This window comes from Bombus flavifrons, chromosome 4 (assembly GCF_040668555.2).
Source record: "Bombus flavifrons isolate JBK064 chromosome 4, iyBomFlav1_principal, whole genome shotgun sequence".
Taxonomy (NCBI): Eukaryota; Metazoa; Arthropoda; class Insecta; order Hymenoptera; family Apidae; genus Bombus; species Bombus flavifrons.
In genome coordinates this window covers 15,311,565-15,332,832 of record NC_138445.1, presented here as the reverse complement: position 1 = coordinate 15,332,832, position 21,268 = coordinate 15,311,565, and the positions used below count along the sequence as shown (strand labels likewise).

Below are 21,268 nucleotides of genomic sequence, written 5' to 3'. Positions count from 1 at the left end.
AAATACCTTTGTATAATTTTATGATTTTTAATTTTATGGTTTTAATTTTATTTCAGTAATAACCTTTTCTTACCCTTAATTAAAAATCTTATAATGTCCAATATTATTCTGCGAAATTTTGAATATTATAATTTACAAGAAATAAATATCCGTTTTGATTTTATTCCCTAGATGTAAAATACATGTGCATTGAAAAATTCCCTAATGAATGGAAGTTTGTTTTTCCTCTATCCATCCAATAATATTTTTACGATTTAGTAAAACAAGATGGCCGCGAAAACTTTGTAAACGGAAACGTTTAATTTGATGACTCGAAGAAAAATTGCATGCTTTGAATATTATTTTTGATTAGAGTGTATCAGATTGACACAAAATAGACCCGATTTGCCAAGAAATTAAATAAATGTAGATGACAATGACTGAGGAAACACAACAATCCGAAACAGCCGCACAAAATGAGGCACAAACTAGTTCTCCAGATGTTGGAAAAGTTAAAGATAGTAAAAAAGAAAAATGCCGACCTATGACTAAGGTATATTTGGTTAAAATGATGCTGAAAATTTATGAGCCTCCATAAAATACTTTTCAACCACGCAAACATGATATATTTAATGGAACAAAGATCGAAGTTAAACTTTCGATTTTTGAAACATTTATAACATAATTCTGTAAAAAGATGCTATTTATTTGATACATCGCAGATAAAGTACTCTTACAGATATAAAACAGCAAATCGTACATTTTATATGACAGTAAATATAACATTATTATAGGAAATGAAAAAGACACAATTACATGTCATGTGACATTCTTTACTATCTTATTTTTTGAATAAAAAGTAAAAAATATTTAACTAATATGTTAATGATAACTCCTATAAATTTTTGTAATCATTATAAAAACCATAACATATTATATATTTTAATTCAACTTTAATCAATACATATATATATATATATATATATGCATAATGAAAGAAATAAAATATATTTATAGGTAGTAATACGGAGATTACCTCCAACTATGACTCAAGAACAATTCCTAGAGCAAGTTTCTCCATTGCCAGAACATGATTATCTTTATTTTGTAAAAGCTGATATGTCTTTGGGACAATATGCTTTTTCCCGTGCATATATTAACTTTGTTGAGCAACAGGATATTTTTATGTTCAGAGAGAAATTTGATAATTATGTATTTGTCGACTCTAAAGGAACAGAATATCCAGCAGTAGTAGAATTTGCACCTTTCCAAAGGTTACCAAAGAAAAGAATAGGAAAAAAGAAAGATTTGAAATGTGGTACAATAGAGTCAGATTCATATTATATAAGTTTCTTAGAAAGTCTTAAAAATCAAGAAGCCGAATCTAATGTATCACAGCCAAAAACAGAGTACTCATATCAACCACCTGATAGTAAGTTATTTTTTAACAACTGACATGCTGAAATATTACATACTCTTATGTATGAAATGTATATTTATGAATTTATATTTGTTTTGTCGTTATAGATACACCAAAAAAAGTTACAACCACACCTCTCTTAGAATATGTGAAACAACGTAAACAGGAGAAACAACGTCTCAGAGATGAAAAACGTGAAGAAAGACGACGAAGAGATCTAGAAAGGAGGCGGACAAAGGAAGATCCTATTATATCTAAGGTGACACTATATTTTATAATGTATTCATTTATTATTCTTGACTTACTAAATAGACTAATTCTAGATATGACAAATACAGTATAGAATAAAGGAATTATTAATCAGATATGTAATGGAAATTGCTTTTAGCAACATATTAAATTTAAATTTTAAGTATTATATTCTCTACTGTATTTGCTGATACTAATCTTTTCAACCTACAGTCTGCATGTAATATTGAAGATGATCAGACCAAGTATTCCTACCTTTGCACTTCCTCAACTGTCAAGTCAGAAGATATATTTTTTGATCATCCTACTGAAAATCTAAATATACCTCATGAATGTAAAGAAGAAATTTGCAGTAGTGGTACTGCAAATATGACACGAGCTAGCAAAACTTTGTTAAATATACAACAACAATTTTATAGAAACGAGAATACAGAAGTATATATAAATTGCGTTAGAAGTATGCCTCATGTTAATGAACGTTGGCAATACACTAATAAACAACGAAAATTATTTTATATTTACGAAAAAAATTATAAAGAAAAAGATTCTAGTTGCAGAAAAAATAATTACAACCATATTAAAAATAATTATATTTATAATAATACTAAATGCACATCTCATTATATTAATAATAAAAATTATTTTTCTGTCTTATCAAAATCTCAATTTACTAATTTACACAAAACTTGGAAAATGCAAATACCAATGGAGGTATCAAAGTCAAGAAGTTGTAGTACTGTGTTTGACTATCATAAACTTTACCCTTTTAAAACTTGTGAAACAGCATTCCCAGCATATCGTAAAACTTCATGAAATAGGAACTGCAAGTGGTTAGCAGGGAAATTCATGTTTTATGTATTTATTTATCGCATGTTAAAAAGTCATGAGGATTAAAGAACTATTCATCACACTTATGCGACCTAGTTCAATGCTATGTATTGTTTCTGTTTAATATTGTATTCTAAATTTATATACATTTATTAAGATGTAATTAATTTATTATTGTTTAATTTGTATACATTAAATTTTGTAAAAGAAACTGTTTTAGAAAAAAATGTGAAAATTCTGTGTTACTTTATTGTAATTTATTATTTGAATTATCATATGCCTAACTCCATTAAAATTCATTAATATTAAGATCAGTAAAAATATTTTACTTAAAATAAATATTTAACTTTGTTGTAGGTATTGAAAAATCCAGATCTTGATAAAGAAATGTGTAAAGATAATAAAGAAAATAGGGAGGAAAAGGATAAACTTTCACCCAAAGATATAAAAAATCGTATTAAGAAAGAGGATAAATTACGTGACAAGGTACCGCGTGATCGAGATTCCAAATCAATAACAAAAGGATATAGGGAAAGAATTGAAGATAGAAATAAAGATAGAGATATAAAACATCAAAGACGACATGAAGATAAAAAGATATATGGAAGACGTGATGAAAGAGATGGTATAAAAGATGATAGAAGATTTGATGGAAAAGATGATAGAAAATATGATTTTAAAGAAGATACTAAAGATTCTAGGGAACGAAAAATTGAGGAAAAACGAGGTAAAAGTTACGAAAAAATGAGGCAAGAAAAAAAAAAGCTTGCAGAAACCAAAAAACAGAATGTAGAATTTAGTGTTGATACAGAAAATAGTGCAAAATTAAGAAGTGAAGATGAAGAACTTCAAAAGAAAGAACCACCAGTTGATTTGTATGAAAATATTAAAGAAAATGACGAAGCTATGGGTGATAAGGAGGATGCTAAATATAATAAAGGAAAAGAGAAACAAGAAACTAACGAAAAAAAGGTTTTAGTAGAAGATTCTGTGCATGATTTTGGGACAAGAGATCAGAAAAGGACAGGTAAAAATCCTATCATATTAAAATTAAATGAAATAGAAGATTCTAGTACATATAAATGTCTTACTTGTAAAATACTAATACGTTATTACTTATAGAAACAGCTGTTGAAAGTAACAAAGACATTGAGAAATCAAAATCCAATGAAGATATTAATAAAGACATTAATGAAGATGATGAATCTGAAGAAAAGAAGGATTCAAAAGTCACAAAAAGGCGAAGTTCACTTGAAAGTGGGGGGGAAGGTGGTACAGGAGATGGAAATTGTTTAAGGAGGCACAAGTCTTTAGATGGAGGAGATCAAAATAACTTACAAAAGACTGAAAATGAAGATAAAGAAAAAGATAAAAAGGATCCACGATTAGAACGTCGAATTAGAAACAAAGTGTGTATTTTTTCTTCCTTAAAATATTAAAAATGTTATTTAATTTTTATTTAACTTCAATTAATTATTTATAAAAATATTGTTTATTATAAAATAATAGGATCGTCCTACCATGGAGATCTATCGGCCTGGAATGGGAAAATTTAGCAAACAAAGATTAGAACGAGAGAAATCTAATACTAACGATGAGAGAGCATCGCTTTCGCAAAGTCCTACTCCAAACCCCAATTCTAATAATCTTTGTAAATCAGGAAAACCTGGAACTGAAGTGCGATCTATGACGTTTAAACGTAGTATTAGTCGTGATTTGGTATAACAATCGCTAAATGGAAATCTTTTCTTAACATCAGTGATATATATGTTGAAACTGTATTAACATATAAGGTTTTTACACTAGTCTTTCTCACGACATACAATATCACATAGTGTATCTTATTATACACAAATGCATAATAAAATATAGTGTTCCACTTACTACTGGAAAATCCATGTAGCTGCAGATGTATAAAACTTTCCATATTAAGTAATTTGATATATGTAATACATTATTTTCTGTTTAATCCTTTTGTTGTGAGATATATATATATATATATATATATATATTTTATACTATTATCATTAATATATATATATATATATATATATATTTTATACTATTATCATTAATCATCTAAGTGTTCCATCAAGTGTTCATAATTTTCATTAAAATAAATTTTTCTATAATAATATTTTACATTTTATATAAAACTGCTATACTTTTTCATAATATTTTTTAAAAGGAGAAGAGATTAAAAATTAAGATAGAGGTAATATTTTAACATTAAAAAGATTTTTATGAAGGAAATTAATTTACATTAATTTCATTTTATATTTGATGCTATTAAGAAAAAGAAGTACAATTATAAAAAGCAATTTTATATTTTATTCGATTTTTATTAAAATGATCAAGATATAAAAGTATATTTTTTTCACTTGCTTTACTTCCTGAACTTAAGCTACATAACAAATTACAAAATGAGATATCTACACATATATGCAAACTTTAATGGTTTTATTTTGATTGAGATAAACGCAGTGAATATCTTTGTGAAGAACGCATTGACGTTCTAATTTGTTTATTTTTTTTCCGTAATGGCGATGGTGATGGTGCAGTTGAAACTGAACTAACACGCTTCTTTCGACTTAATCTTGAAGCACTTATTGTTGGTGTATTCACTATAGCTAATATGAAAGAAATAATTATTAAATATAATGAAAAGATTATTCATTTAGCAAGATAATACATACATTGTTTTCTAGAAGTTTTCATTGATACACCATTATCTGAATCTGAATCGGAACTCGATTTGTGTTCAGGCGATTTTGGTTTTTTAGAACTTTTTGCTAAAACAATTACATGTTAGGTAATAAATATGTAACTTTAAGTAACTATTTTCATATAGGAAGAAATGTACTTTTTGTTACGGGTGCTGAATCAGGATCACTATCAATATTATCATCCTCTTCTTCCTCGCTACTACTACGTTTTCTGCGTCTACTATTACGCTTTCTTAATTTTGGCACTGGTGGTGGTGGCATTACTTCACTATCATCTTCATTTGACTTGTCTTTTCCTTTAAGAAGTTCTTCTATTTTTTCTTCCAATTCTATACATGCTACTTTTGTATTTGGTTTTTTCTTTGTTTGTTCAATAACAGATTGTAATGCTTTTAAAACTTGTTTATGATGAATTTTGTCTTTCAGTAAAGGTAAACTTTCAGTGAGACGATGTATACCTAAATAAAATTCATTAATTACAGAAAAAAAAATGATATTTCATAAAATTTTAAACGCATTTTTAACTTTTTAAATAAATATATATTCTTATGTATACTTTTCGCACTAAATTGCAAAAGTGAAAGACAATACGCGAAGTCACGCCATTGTCTTTCTGTCGTAGCCAATTTAAATCTAGCACAAATCTTATCAATAATGGCATCAACTTGTTTTTCTTTTTGTAATAAATTCAAAATATACCTGGAAATAAATATTTGAACAATAAATTAATTGCAGTAAATTATCGTATTTTTATGATTTCCCTTTACTAATATACATACTTCAGAATTTCCTGAAAATCTGATTCTCTTATATCTAAATCAGGATCAGTTAAGCGAGACAATATATCAGGCATCACATTGTAGAGAGCATTGCCTTTTTGTGAAAGTGCTTTGAAAAATTGCTTTGCATCTTGTCGAATTTGAGGATCTTTATCAATTATACAGAGAGCTAGTTCTGATATCTGACCTCTCACACGCACCATTTCTCTCATTATAAGACTTGATAAAACTCGAACACAAGTACTTCTTACATTCATATCTTCATCACGAAGTCTATAAATTAATTATGCTTTAGGCAGATAACCTAGACAGTAGAATAGGATAATGAAATTGATTAAGCTCTGTTTTTAAATACCTGCCATAAACATGTTTCATCCATGGTTCAATTTGATTTGGAAATCTAGTTGTAAGATCACTTATCCCAATAAGAACATTGGCCCGAATATTAGGATATGGTGAACGTTCTAATATTGTAATTAAAAGTTGTAATGATTTTTCACAAAACCTGGAACTCACTGTCATCATTTTACTGAGAGCAAGAGCTCCAGCAGCTTGTACATCTTCATCGTTATACTTATCATGATATTGGCATACATCTAGTACTAATGGACTGTAAGAATTTTGGTATGGACATTTACTCAGACAAATAATGTTAGTATGGTAAAAAGTATGGACATTAAAAACGCACATAAATGTTACTAGAAGTCCATCTCCAGTTACAATATGATTTTCAAGAATGTCATTTATAAACTCTGCATCTGCATCTTCTGCCGCACCTTCCACAGCATCCTCTCCATTATCTTCTAAGATGCTTATCTAAGAACAAAAATTAATAATTGAACAAATTTTAAAATAAATATATGTTATAAACAATATTATATACCTCCTTATTGCGAAGTATTTGTCTTGCACAATTGGGAGTAACTGATCTTCGAGATCTATCCAAATTTTTATTATTTTTATTTGAATCCTTCCCTTCTCTTAATTTTCGTATAGTATCTCTTCGTTTTAATTCTTTGTAGACTGATGTATCTAAATGTACCATTTGTTTAATTGAAATATGTCCAACTAAATATAATAATTTAGATAACAAAAAGAACGGAACAGTATTTTCAGATGAATCATTATTAAATTTTCCCTGAATACGGATTTGTAATAATAACTGCTTCATTAAGCGATCGGGCTGATTTGCTAACTGAAATGTTAAAATATAGTTTTAGTGAAGCTTAAATATAAAATTTAGATTATATCATTAAAATACTTGCATGATAAATTGCATTAATGGCATCAGTTGCAAATGAAATATATCCATCATTTTCTAAATTTGCAAAATTTTCTATTAGTAAAGTAAGAATTTCTTTAAACATTTCATGATCATTGGGATACCTATGAATAATGCACTGATCATTACTATAATTATTGAATGCATTTGAACAATTATTTAATTCTTATTATTTAACATACCTAACAGGTGTCTTTTCAATATCATCACTCATATGTTTTATAGTTAGTAATGCCCTACATGTATCTCTGGCTAATAAAAGATCATTCTTTGCTCGTGGTCCAAGCCCTACCTTTATTAATACCTCTAAATTATCAATTATAATATTACTTTGAGCTTGAGCTATCATTGTTATTAACATTAAAGCAGATCTGCTATCTAATAAATCTGTGTCTGATGATTTCATCGAAAATTTTTCCCATAGAACCTATTAAATAAATTACAAATATACATAACTTGCTTATAACATAAACATATAAAATTAAAAACCATAATATATTTATATCATTACCTGTAATACGTCATTGCCTATATCTTTATTATTATACCATGTTAATATAAGCTGAGTTAAAGCTTGACTTTGACCTGGTTGAAGTCCTTTTAATAAATCAATTAATGATTTAACACATGTAAGAGCCTCTTGTCGTTTTGACTTTTGATTTTTATGATTATTTAAGTAAATATCTTTATACACTAATGCTATATTGTTTCGTACTGATTGATCACGATGAAATACTTGAAATAAAGCATCACGTATAGCGGCTGCAGCTCCAGCTACACCAAATTGATGAGCAATTCCAAGTAAAGTACATGCTTCGATAGCATCGGTTGCTGTAGTAGAAAAAAGTAATTTTTCCGCCATAGGTATAGCAACCTCTAATTCAGTTGCAAATTCCAAACAATTCTAGAAAAGTATATTATTATGTATATAATTTTTAAACGAGTAGTTTATTATGACTAACATAAAATGCTTGGAAACATACTTTTAAATAATTTACAACTCGTTTTGATATTATTTCTTCTTCCTCTTTGTTTTTATCTGTTGAATGTACTGCATCTGTATTTTCTCCTATATTATCTAAATTACTTTCAGATTCCATAAATGTTTTCAACAGAAGTAAAAACAGACATTCTTCTTTTGCTTCAGGAGAAAGAACTTCTATATCTGGACTTTGTTTTAATTTTATACAAACTTTCCACAAATATGTTACTGCTTCGAGAATTTTTTCTTTTAATATTAATTGTCTTACATGTTCAAATGCTGTATCAGAATTAATATCTTCTTCTTCAACTTCATCATCTGATTTGTAAAATACAAATATACGTTTAGATTAGATATACTTGTCATAATGAAACAAAACATACAGATTCTATATGCACCTTGGCTTTTGTCCTTTTTCTTTCCATCATCAGTAACTTCTTTTAATGCTTTTCTTATTTCTGGAAGTAAAGTATTCCATAATTCTAATCTTTGTTTGTCACCACGAGCACTTTTACTAACTCTTTCAGTTTGCAACTTTCTTAATTTTATTTCTTCCTTTTCTAACGATTTAGAAATTTCTACTTTATTTAACTGTAAATATATTTCATATTACATATAATTATACTTTTAACTCAAGACAATTATATAAAATATAATTTTTCCCACTTACTTTTCCTGCAAATGGGTTGCTTTGTAATAAGGCACGCATTAGTTGTAATGCATGTTTTCGTACATTTGCACTTTTATCTTCTAAACGTAATGCAATAGTAGCTAAAAGTTTTCCTTGCCTTGCTAGTGGAATAGCTCCTTCACAACATAAATGTTGCCAAACTTGTAAAACTTTTGATCTGACATAAGCATTGTTATCAAGAATATGTTCTTCTAAGTTATTAAGGCACTCATCACGTTGATCCTTCTGTTCTTGCGTAAGATCATCTCCAGTCAATGCTTTTTGTACAACCTCACGTATAATACTAATAGTACAGTTTCTCATAGCATAATGCTAAACATAGTAGTAATAAATATAAAATAAATGTAATATGTACTTTTATAGTTGAACTAATGTAAAATGGGCTACCTCGCTACCCAAATAATCCATCACATCATCAAGAATAGGAATTATGAGATTTGGTGCTGAAGCAGCAATAGTCTCTAAGAATATTGATATATTACGACTGTCAAGTTCAGATAATTCACTTTGATCAATCTCTTTCATTATTTCTTTCACTAAACCATTACAACCACAATCATTAATCATATGAATAACTCCAACAGCCATGTGAGATGCTAATGCATCATGTATTCTCACTAACTATAATATTGAAATTTAGTCACTTAGTATATTTTTATATTGAAACAAAACTTTTAATTATTGATATACATACCTGAATAATTCTTATCACACAGCTTATACCATGATTATATTTTTTAATTGAAGTACCTAAAATCTTTTTAAAAAAAATTAATGATTAAATATCAAAACAATTAAAATCAAATTTAATTAAAAATAACTTGATGGAATATGTAAAACTGTACCTCGAAAATAGTTTGCCTCAGGGATTTCTGTTTTGAATCTTTACATTGTTCCAAAATTTTATAACACACTTTAGTGAATAATCTAAAATATAAGAAATCATATATTTATCTTATATATATATATATATATATATATATATATATATATATATAAGATATTAAAATAATTGCTTAAATTATAACTAATGTAAACAAATATTTTTTGATGATTAATGTGTATAAACATACACAATAAATGAGTCTTCTACAATAGGAGGTTGCCAAAGTTTTGATAATGGTAATTGTAACAATCTATAGATGTACTCTAAAGCTTTCTCTCTACTATTTTCCCACTCATCTTCCATATCCGACTTTGTAGATTTTTTACGCTGTGAATGAAACAATATTAACATGAAAATATTATTTATAAAAAGGAATTATTAACATAATTAGTACAATTAAATTATAGATATCATACCTTGCCTATTAATTTATCATATACATCTTTAAAAACCTCATCATCTATATAGCAAATAAACCAAGAAAATAAATATGCCAGCATTTTATTTATATTTAACAAACTCAATCTATGTTCCTCTTCCAACTCATTTCCTCTTTCGAATATACTTTCCATATCAAGTACTAACATTTCAATACCTTCATGAAATAATAATTGAAGTTAATATTACCAGTTATATGCAATGTAATAATTTAAATAATTATAATATATAATAACCAGAATAAAAGAATTTTGTTACCTTTTTGAATTCTAGTAAAGGCACGCATAATAATTGCTAATTCAACTTTATTTCCATGAACAATTATAGAGAAAAATGTATTGAAATGGTCTAAAATGAAACTGGCTCCATTTGCTTGGAGTGCTGATCGAATCTCTGCAGTAAGATTAAAATTACTGTAACAAATACTGAAATTAATGTATAGAGATATATAAAATTTATGAAATACCATCTAGAGCTTGTGGTAACAATCGTATTGGAACGATTTCTTTAACAAAATATTGTCCACTCCGACTTTGTAAAAGTTCATCTTTATTTACAGGAATAATAAAGTCTTTGATCATTTTAATTGATTATTAATATATAGCTTTTTGAAAAATTACCACTTCATTTATAAATCTGAAAATTTAGGAGTTTGTATAATATTTTATAAAAATACGAATTATAATAATATTTGTAATCAGACACCATATACACGAACGCTCGTATATTGCAACTGTTTGCAACTATCATTTTCAAATTCATTATAACCAACATATTAAACATAAATTTATATTTTTCTGTATTTACATATTTATATATTATATCGGATTGTATACATAATAGGAAAATATTCTTTAGATCTTTATCTTAGATATTGAAACCGTTTTGTTCTTTATTAAATTGATTTAATAAATCCTTACGCATTTTCTTCCAGATCATATCGCAATTGTTTGTGTTGGCGAAGCTGAATTTTTAAAACAATACGTTATAATTTAATAGTGACGCGATGTCATTAGAAGTAGAAAATGATTTAATACGAGTAAATAATCAATTATGTGATTTTTCTAAGGATGGAAGATTTTTTGCAACTGCATATCAAACAAATTTAACAATAAAAGGTTACAAGAAATTCGACACTATTCATTCATTCGTATTTCCAGATATAATCGAGGTTAGTATATATGATTAAACAGATAATATATAGACAATTATTATTTTAATTTTTGTTATTATATATTTAATACTGTGAAATATGAATTATATACTGTAAAAGAAATAAAGTGTTTATAATACCAGAATTCGTTTTTTATTACATTCATTCTTTTTTTTATCACAGTATTTGGAGTGGTCTAGAAATACTGAATACATACTATGTGCAAATATAAAGAAAGCTATTATTCAAGTATATTCCATTCGTTATCCTGAATGGAAATACAAATTGATTGAAGGCAGTGCTGGTTTAGAAAGTGTTAGTTGGTCTCCTGATAGTAAATACATTTTGACGTTGTCAGATTTTAATGTAAGTAGTAAATTTGATCGATATTAAATAAACTCATGTTTCAATATATTAAGATTACTAAAATACTTAGATTCAGATATCTGTGTGGTCTCTGGACGATCAAAGTGTAACTCATATACAAAATATGAAATCTTCTTTCCATAAATTATATTTTAGTCCAGATGGTAATAAACTAGCAGTGGTAGTTTCAATTGAGGGTAACGACAATATAGAAATTTATAAAACTGACACATGGAAACTAAGCAAGGTAAATAGTTTAATTCAAATAATTCAGGTTTTAATATATAAAAATAACAAATATTTTTTACAAATTGTTTCATTTCAAAATGTCTATGTCATATATCTTAATAATATGATCAGATCCACAACTTGCTAGTTGTAAAATATTAAAATCTTCCTTTTGAGGCCGAAATTTAAGCCTTCTAACAGTTAAGTGATGTGCTTGAGAAGTATCATACGTTATGTATTTTTCCCATTCAAAATTATTAGAGAACATTTTTAATTTCTGTATTTCTATGCATCCAGTTTCAAATCCTATTGCTAAAACATAAAAATCTTGAGAAATACTCTGTAATGAAAATGCAAGTGCTGTAACTGAAACTTTTACATCCAAGGATGTAATTGGAACAATTTTATCATCCGTAAAGTTTGGATTCCAAATCCCAATTTTTCCATCCCTGGAACCTGTTGCAAAGAAGGATGAATCATGTGTCCATGAACAACACCATATTATACGAGTATGAAGACTATCTTTTTTTAGACTAGCTGCAATTAAGGTATACATATTGTCTTTACATTCAAACAATGACCATCTTCTGTCTCTGGAAACAGATAGTAGATATTTGTTATTGAGTGAAAATTCCATTTGTGTTATAGTTAATTGATGAGACATAAGTTTCTGAACTTGGACCCATGTATTTGTACTCCACAATAATATTGCAGAATGTTCTTGTGATGTTGATTTACATGCAGTTGCCAATAATGATCCATCATGTCTGGCAGCTATAGAGAATATTTCATATCCATGGCCATAAAGCTTTTGTAACTCTGGCCATAGTGTATTTTGCATTAACTCTTCTTCTGTTGGAGGAGTATAATCCTCATTTCTAAACTTATTAACTTCTACATCTTCAATTGTGATATTATCATTAAATGTTGCCTTATTTGTTAGTCCAAGAGCAGGTACTGATGCACTATCAGCCACCATATTTTTGAAATCATCAACATTGGCAATCTTCATTAAACAGTTCCTAAATGTTGTTGGCGCTGTAAATATACGTACAACCTTTTCTTCTGCTCCTGAAGCAAACATATAAGGGGTTAGCATAACCAAACAAGACATATCGTATCCATGAACTTGTGGACGTCCAATTTCATGCCAAAATTCTGTTTCATTTTTCCAAGCTGCATGAATTCTTGTTGTCTGATCTGTACTTGCAGTAATTAGAAACCTGTAATGCAATGTGTAATTGTATATTGTTTTGATGAATTATATGTATATATATTTTTAATATATATAATTTTGAATACAAACCTTCCATTTGGATCCCAGCAAAGATCAATCACTTCACTAAAGTGACCGCTTGGTTTAGACTTTGGAATCCAATTTTTTACAATATTTGAGTATTCCCAAATATGAAATGATCCTTGGTAACCATGTGCTAATATATTTAATCCATTATCACTAAATTTACAACCATAAAAACCCATTAAATTGCCACCAACTTCACCCACTCTTACTTTTTCGGACCAAATCCCAGTTACTTCATCTGGCTCCCATATAATCATAGATTTATCTAATGAGCAAGATAATAATCTTAAAATTCTATTCTTATTATCAAGCTGTAACGGACACCAATGTACGCCATAAACCCATCCTTCATGACCATAAAGGATAGATTCTAAAGTAATATTATATTTTATGCCATTAGCCATAAACACTTGTTCTTTCTGATGTAACTCATCATTTGAAAATTCTGTACTATTTGCAGAAATTTTCCACAATCGTATCATGGCATCTTGAGATCCACTTGCAAGCAAAATATTGTTATTTGTATCGCAATTAAAGTCCATACATCGTACCCAATCTTCATGCCCAACTAAAACTTGAACTTTTCCAAAATATGATTCTTCTATGATATTACAATTAGTTACATACAGTTCAATTGTAAAATTTTCTATTGCAATAGCCAGAAGTGGTAAATGCTTATTTGGCAGGAAAGAAAAACAAGCTTCTATTGGTAATTTCTTATCAAATGTAAGCGTTTGTAAACATTTTACATTATCATCTGTATCTCTTAACCATATTCTTAGATCTCCTTTAACAGACCCAGTACATATTATCAATTTCGCAGGTGTTTCCTCATTTATGGAGTCATGATCAGAAATGTATAATGAGTTGCAAAAGATTAGAGTATCATCAACTTCTATGATAGAGTTACATTTAAATAATTCATTTCTTTTGCTCCAAATAATAGCTGTTCCATCTACTGAGCTTGATAATAGCTCTGACTCGGGTTTCGCATCTCTTCGTTTAAGCCATCGTACAGTATTAATACGATCTTTGTGTCGGTGAAGAGTGTGCGTTATTTTTCCAATTTTTGAAATATACGGATCATAAATTGCAACTGCATGACATGCTGCAAAGCAAATGAGTCCATTTTTTCCCCAATCAACCGAATGTGGAACTCTATTGCAGGCACACGATATATAACTCGTTGTCATATCTTGCTTTTAATAAATAAATTAATTTTTAAAACATTAATTTAACCTCAAAAGTCATACACAAGTGCACTATGCGCTCTGTCTTCGTTCATTTCAAACCATGAAAGGTCATTATATTGCTACTACTATAGATATGAATTTCGTCTATATTTTTATCACCAATTTTTTTTGCTTATATTTTTCTTATATCTTGCGTTTTTTTAACATGATAGTTATGTAGTTTAATGACTTTCTTTAGTTTTGATTATTTGGCTTTTGTCTTTTTTGTCAGAAAATAAGGAAACATTTAAAAGATTCAATGCTTTTTCAACTTAACGTAATCTAATCTGACTCTACCTTTTTAGTAAATTTTAAACGTTAGGTGAATTTAGCTGAAACAATATTGTATTTTTATTTATATTTACAAAGTAAGGAAGAATTTTTTAAAAAGTCCGTAAATACAATCTGATGCTATTAAAATTTAATGTAAAAGAATTAATTAGATTTTTATGATAAGATTTATAAAAAAAATTATAAAAACTTTGTAATGATATCTAGAGTTTTCTACATGATATTGAAATCTTTTAATTTTAGAAATTAATATGTGGTCGTTTAAGTAGCATTGATGGATTATGCTGGTCTCCAAATAGCGAATTATTATGTATTTGGTCTTCCTTTAGCGACGAAGCAAAATTAATTATTTATTCGAGTATATTCGAAAGAGATATCGCAGTATTCTCTCCTACACAAACTGTAAATTTATCTCAAGTGGAATGTGCAAATTATACGTGTTTAAAAGGAATCGAAAATGTAACGTGGATGCCCAGTGGACAGTTATTAGCTGTAATAGGATTTAATGAAATGGTTTATAATTTTATATATCTTGATGAATTAAACTGCACTTTTATATTACTGCAAACATTTATAGTAATATTTCAGTAAAAGTATTTGTATTGTAGATCTTACTATTAAATCACGTGACATGGAAACCACTTTTGCAATTATATCTTGAACCCGTAATTCAAGAAAATTATTTGAATAAGGTATATGAAGAACGTATAATTCAACCAAAATTTTCGAATAAAAATACAAGATATTACGATAGACACGTTTGTAAGTAATTTTTTATAGACATTTATATAAATATAATTGATATTTAAGAAAGTCGATTTTTATAGTGGAAGAGAAATCGGAACGACCAGTAAATATAAAAATAGGAAGGAAGAATATTATTGAGAGATTGTCAATTGCAAAATTTGATATTTTAAAATTTAGTTTTTGCGGGCAATACTTGGCCGTGAAACATCAACTTTATCCTACAACATTGTGGATATGGAATATTATTGATGATTATCTCGATTATTTACTTCTTGAAAATACTATCGTAGGTGAGTATTTCAACAATATATATTTTCTCTGTGCAATATCAAATTATATTAAAAATTTAATTTAGCTGCAAGATGGAATCCTACACGCGCTCACCTTTTAATATTTTGCGAGTGTGCGCATATATTTGAATGGACACCACATAATGCGAATTGTATATCAATTTCACGAAATATTACGGTATTAGATGCACGATGGCATCCTGGGGGAAATTCCTTGTTGCTTTGTGGTTATAATAAGGCGATTATTTATCAAATTGAAAATAAATGATGAACTATTCGAATAACATTCGAATATAATAAATAAACGTATATTTATCTTTTTATTTGTTAATAATATTTGAAAAAATAATAAAAAAAAATAAAATTCGAAATAATTCGATTTTAACGTATTTTCTAGTTAGATAGAATGGTTGGCACTACGTGGGAGAGAGACATATAAATTCATTCATAGATCTCTAACTGCCACTATTTGTACATTTACTACCTCTTAACCTCCATTCTCCCAATCATCAAAAATATCCTTCAAGTTAATTTATAAAATTATTTATATATTATCAAAATGAATCCTCTTCACATTGATAATGATTTCTTCTTAGACGGACAAGATGTGGATACAAATAACACGTAAGTAAATAACACGCAAGTAAAACATAACCTTTTATATGTTACAAAAATAATGTAATAAAATAAAAATAATTAGAATGTATTATTAAAAGCATATCTTTTTAACGCAAGAACTAATATTAAATATAATTAGATTATCGTACGAGATACTATTCTTGCATGTCTTAAAATTACTTTTGTAAATAATTTATAAAATTACTTATGTTTATCTGATAGAAATGTGTCAATGGAAAATAAAAGTAGCTCCATACGGAAAGCAGAACTGCAAACCTTAAGAATATCTGAAGAATCTGAACGCCAGCTGTATGATACTTTAAAGCATATTTATGGTCCTGTATGTATTCATAGACATTATTATAAATTTATTATTGTATACATATCTCTTAAAATGTATTATTGGAAAGTAACATATTTTTTTAACAGAGTTTTAAACTTTCTGATGCATCAGAATTTGAAAATAAAAAGTCCAATCTAGACAAGCAATATTGGGTGGAAAGGGGCAATTTGGTCATTAAAGGAATAGTTGATTATTCTTCTAAGGATAATACACCAAAAACCGAAGATCAAATTACTAGGCAATTTGCAACATCCAAACTTGAAAGTTATGGGTAAGTTTGTTAAATTTTAAATAATGGACAATTATAAATGACTTATTATAATATAAATTTATATTGTTTTAAGTTTTCATCAATCGCATTGCAATGAAGCACTATTACATACAGAGGGTAATGTAGGGAAAGCTTTAGAAATATTGTTTTATAAATATTATGGATTGGAAAATATAGCAAGAAGGAAGATACATGATGACGTTGATACAATAGATTTATTGGAAAGAAGGAATGAGGAAAAAGTAGCACTCGAATCTATTTATGGGAATATGTTTACTGAAAAAATAAAAAATCAAATTTGGATTGTACAAATTAAATTGGATTATTTAGTAAGAAATGATGAAATAGGACAGGAAATTCCAAGGATTAGGCAGAAACCAGAAAAGGGAAGAGAAAGAGAAGTTTGCAGATTATTTATTCAAAAAAGATGTAGATTTGGAAATAGATGTAAATTTTTACATCAACAACCACAAGTATTAAGAATGTCTGAAAGAGAGAATCCGAGTTTTACCCTAGAAATAAGATTTCCTGAAGGTATTATAATTATTTACATAATATAAAATATGTTACGTAATTAATATATAAATTATGTGCGGACTTTATACTTAATCTTTTTAAATATTTCATTAGGTTGTAAATATCCTTATGAACCGCCTTTTTTTTATTTGTATAAAAATGACGGTACATTTCCAAGTATAAATTGTTTACGAATAGTAAGAAGGTTGTACGAAGAGGCATTATCAATATCTGCATATGGAACACCTTCTATTTTTTCAATAATATCTCTTTTGGAAAATGAATATGATATAAAAAGATATTTAGCAGAAAATAAAGAACAATTTCTAGATCAAAGTGAATTACTATTTCGAAGGCACATAGAAAATGAAGATGAAACAAATGCAGCTACTCATTACGAATTAGGGTCTATACATAGGAAAAACAGAAATAATATTAGTTGGGAAAGAATATTGAAAGAAGATGATCTAATTGAAAAAAATTTTAAAGAGAAACTAACAAATCCCAGATATAACAAGATGATAGAAATTAGGGAAAGGTTGCCTGCATGGTCAAAGATGTATGAAATTTTAGATGTAATACACAAAAATCAAGTAATCATAATTTCTGGTGAAACAGGATGTGGTAAAAGTACACAGGTGCCACAATTTTTATTAGATGATTGGATTATTAATAGATCTGCATCCAAAGAACATATTAACATAATATGTACACAGCCACGAAGGATAAGTACAATAGGAGTAGCAGAAAGGGTTGCAACAGAAAGAAATGAACGCATAGGTGACACAGTAGGATATCAAATACGATTAGAAAGTAAAATTTCTAATAGAACTAGATTAACATTTTGTACAACCGGAATTTTGTTGCAAAGATTTGCTGTGAATCCAGAATTATCAGATGTTACACATGTTATTGTTGACGAAGTTCATGAAAGAAGTGCAGAAAGGTAAGTTATCTATTATACTTATTTGTTTAATTTTATTTAACTGTTTTATCCTTTTTAGTGATTTCCTCTTGATGCTATTAAAAGAATTACTGTCCAGAAGATCAAATCTGAAAGTAATACTTATGAGTGCCACTCTTAGAAGTGAGATTTTTTCCACATACTTTAAAGGAGCTCCCATTTTATGTATACCAGGAAGAACGTTTCCTGTAGAACAAATCTTTGTGGAAGATGTATATGAAAAAACGAATTATGTTCTAACAGAACATTCAAGAGCTACACGTAGATATAAAGGTGGTTTGGAGCAACTAGAAATTAGCTATGGTATGGCATCACAGCTTGCAGCTCGCTCTATCTTTCTACCTGACGAATCTAGACCCGATGAAGAGCTAGACTTCGAGGATATTATCATCAGATATAAGGATTATAGTAGCCAGACACAAAAAAATATATTTTATATGGATCATAATGCAATTAATTATGAACTTATAGAGACAACATTGCAGTGGATTACTTGTGGAGAACACAATTATCCTAAAACAGGTTCCATTTTAGTAAGTATTCTTACTAAGTTTGCTTATTATACGAAAAATATACAATATGTAGTTAAATTAATATTAAATTTGTAGGTATTTTTACCCGGATTTGCTGAAATTATTGCATTGAAAGATCGATTGAATAGGAATGAATATTTTTCACCAAAGACTGGAAAATTTATTATTATATCATTACATTCATCTTTATCTAATGAAGAGCAAAGCTTAGTTTTTAAAAAATCTGTCGCTAGAAAAATTGTATTAAGCACAAATTTAGCTGAAACGTCTATTACTATAGATGATTGTGTCTTTGTAATTGACAGTGGAAAGATGAAAGAAACCAGATTTAATTCGAACCAAAACATGGAAAGTTTAGAAATGTGTTGGGTATCACGAGCAAATGCATTACAAAGAAAAGGACGTGCTGGGCGTGTAATGCCTGGAGTATCTATTCATTTATATACCTCGTACAAGTATGTATAATTATTGTTCATTAAAACATTAAATCTTATAGTAAAGTTTACCAATATTTATTCAATTTAAACAATTGTTTCAGGTTCAAATACCACTTTTCAGCACAGCCAGTACCTGAGATATTACGAATTCCGTTAGAACCACTGTTATTACGTATTCAACTTCTACATAACGGAACAAAAGTTGACTTACATGAAGTTTTAGGTAATAAAAATATATTTTTAATTTTATATCATTAATTAACTTTCTAATATCCATTATAATATTCTATTTAGGCAAAATGTTGGAACCACCAACAGAAGAAAATATCAGTAGTGCAATTAAACGTTTACAAGATGTAGGAGCATTTAATTCCGAATGTACATTAACCCCACTAGGTCACCATCTTGCGGCATTGCCTGTAAATGTACGAATCGGAAAATTAATATTGTTTGGAGCAATCTTCTGCTGTCTTGATTCCGCACTTACTATAGCAGCATGTTTATCTCATAAAAATCCATTTCATATACCTTTTGAAAAAAGACACGAGATTGATGCAAAAAAACAATTTTTTACTGCCAGTTCTGATCAACTAACTATTCTCAAAGCATATAAGGTAAATATATAAAAGTATATAAAAATGTATATAATATATAATTATAATACAAAGATACTTTTTCTTTTGACAGAAATGGTTAGAAATATATACACGCAATACTAGTGCAGGCCATGCTTTTGCAAGAGAAAACTATCTGTCTGTGCGTACGCTATATTCCTTGGCAGATATAAAGTATCAGTTATTAGAATTGTTAGTTTCAATCGGTTTTGTCCCCGTTAATTTACCTAAACGACAACCAAATGTTGACAAGATTATAGAAATTACTGGATTTGAACTGAACATCAATAATGATAATTATAAACTTCTGCAAGGTCTACTTTGTGCAGCTTTATATCCTAATGTAGTAAAGGTTCTTTCGCCAGAAAAATTTTATCAAATTCAGCTTGCTGGGGCAGTTCCAACACAAACGAGACCCGAACAACTTAGATTCCAAACTAAAAATGATAGTTTCGTTAGTATTCATCCATCCTCAGTCAACTTTCACGTTGGTTATTTTCCTAGTCCATATCTAGTATTTCAAGAAAAAGTGAAAACAAGTAAAATATTTATTAAAGAAGTATCAATGGTACCAATTTTACCATTAATATTATTCTCTGATTATGAATTAAAAATAGAAGTGCATGATGGAATATTTATTGTATCATTAGAAGATGGCTGGATGTTATTTGATGTTGAATCTCATAGGGTAAGAATATTTATTAACGTTTGTTGAAATTAAAACAAAAAAGATGATAATTGTATGTTAAATATACTTTTAATGTTACTTAGGTGGCTCAACTTTTGCAAGGAATGAGAATGGAATTAGTCAAATTATTAGAACAAAAGATGAGGGAACCCCTTCTGAATCTATTAAATCATCAAAATGGAAAAAAAATTATCCAAACAATTGTAAATGTAGTCACGAGAGAATAAAATATTATGTCGTAAATTTTTTAAACATAAATTATAAATTAATAAAAAAAAATTCAAATATTGTAATTCATAATTATATTATACAAAATAATTGTGTGTAATTGATATATACAATAATATTCGAAATATTTTTAACGATTACAAAATTTTTGTAAAATTTTATATTTTCTTTTAATATTTAAGAATC

General features: G+C 27.9%; 5 protein-coding genes across 6 annotated transcripts; 3 read left to right on the top strand and 2 right to left on the bottom strand.

The window, feature by feature from the left end:
* Positions 1-267: 267 nt before the first annotated feature.
* On the top strand, positions 268-4,429 carry Upf3 (UPF3 regulator of nonsense mediated mRNA decay). The gene is made up of 6 exons (XM_069111154.1): positions 268-532; positions 997-1,411; positions 1,507-1,658; positions 2,834-3,503; positions 3,599-3,885; positions 3,986-4,429. Exons 1-6 carry the CDS (start codon positions 410-412, stop codon positions 4,199-4,201), a joined length of 1,863 nt encoding a protein of 620 aa, XP_068967255.1. The 5' UTR covers positions 268-409; the 3' UTR covers positions 4,202-4,429.
* A 398-nt stretch (positions 4,430-4,827) lies between these two features.
* On the bottom strand, positions 4,828-11,010 carry Cap-D2 (CAP-D2 condensin subunit). Its single transcript, XM_069111145.1, has 21 exons — positions 10,727-11,010; positions 10,519-10,653; positions 10,239-10,417; positions 10,010-10,149; positions 9,782-9,863; positions 9,631-9,693; positions 9,324-9,557; positions 8,916-9,248; positions 8,644-8,836; positions 8,247-8,563; positions 7,775-8,167; positions 7,446-7,690; positions 7,243-7,367; positions 6,865-7,172; positions 6,670-6,797; positions 6,337-6,591; positions 5,982-6,254; positions 5,759-5,901; positions 5,340-5,660; positions 5,173-5,268; positions 4,828-5,106 (listed from the first exon to the last, which is right to left on the bottom strand). The coding sequence occupies exons 1-21, from the start codon at positions 10,839-10,841 to the stop codon at positions 4,937-4,939; spliced, it is 4,248 nt and encodes a 1,415-aa protein (XP_068967246.1). The 5' UTR covers positions 10,842-11,010; the 3' UTR covers positions 4,828-4,936.
* Positions 11,011-11,121: 111 nt separating this feature from the next.
* On the top strand, positions 11,122-16,175 carry LOC138179286 (WD repeat-containing protein WRAP73). 2 transcript variants are annotated; one of them, XM_069111911.1, is made up of 7 exons: positions 11,123-11,431; positions 11,597-11,779; positions 11,850-12,026; positions 15,077-15,346; positions 15,442-15,595; positions 15,661-15,870; positions 15,936-16,175. In XM_069111911.1, the coding sequence occupies exons 1-7, from the start codon at positions 11,267-11,269 to the stop codon at positions 16,136-16,138; spliced, it is 1,362 nt and encodes a 453-aa protein (XP_068968012.1). In that variant the 5' UTR covers positions 11,123-11,266; the 3' UTR covers positions 16,139-16,175. The 2 variants fall into 2 exon arrangements, with proteins under 2 accessions (XP_068968013.1, XP_068968012.1); XM_069111912.1 differs by lacking the exon at positions 15,077-15,346 and having other exon boundaries at positions 11,122-11,431.
* Positions 12,019-14,603, bottom strand: Elp2 (elongator complex protein 2). Its single transcript, XM_069111908.1, has 2 exons — positions 13,314-14,603; positions 12,019-13,230 (listed from the first exon to the last, which is right to left on the bottom strand). Exons 1-2 carry the CDS (start codon positions 14,501-14,503, stop codon positions 12,096-12,098), a joined length of 2,325 nt encoding a protein of 774 aa, XP_068968009.1. The 5' UTR covers positions 14,504-14,603; the 3' UTR covers positions 12,019-12,095.
* Positions 16,176-16,314: 139 nt separating the features above from the next.
* LOC138179280 (putative ATP-dependent RNA helicase DHX57) lies at positions 16,315-21,158 on the top strand. Its single transcript, XM_069111906.1, has 11 exons — positions 16,315-16,494; positions 16,711-16,828; positions 16,918-17,102; positions 17,176-17,636; positions 17,733-18,564; positions 18,623-19,115; positions 19,191-19,570; positions 19,654-19,775; positions 19,847-20,166; positions 20,240-20,854; positions 20,938-21,158. The coding sequence occupies exons 1-11, from the start codon at positions 16,430-16,432 to the stop codon at positions 21,079-21,081; spliced, it is 3,735 nt and encodes a 1,244-aa protein (XP_068968007.1). The 5' UTR covers positions 16,315-16,429; the 3' UTR covers positions 21,082-21,158.
* The last annotated feature ends 110 nt before the right edge of the window (positions 21,159-21,268 follow it).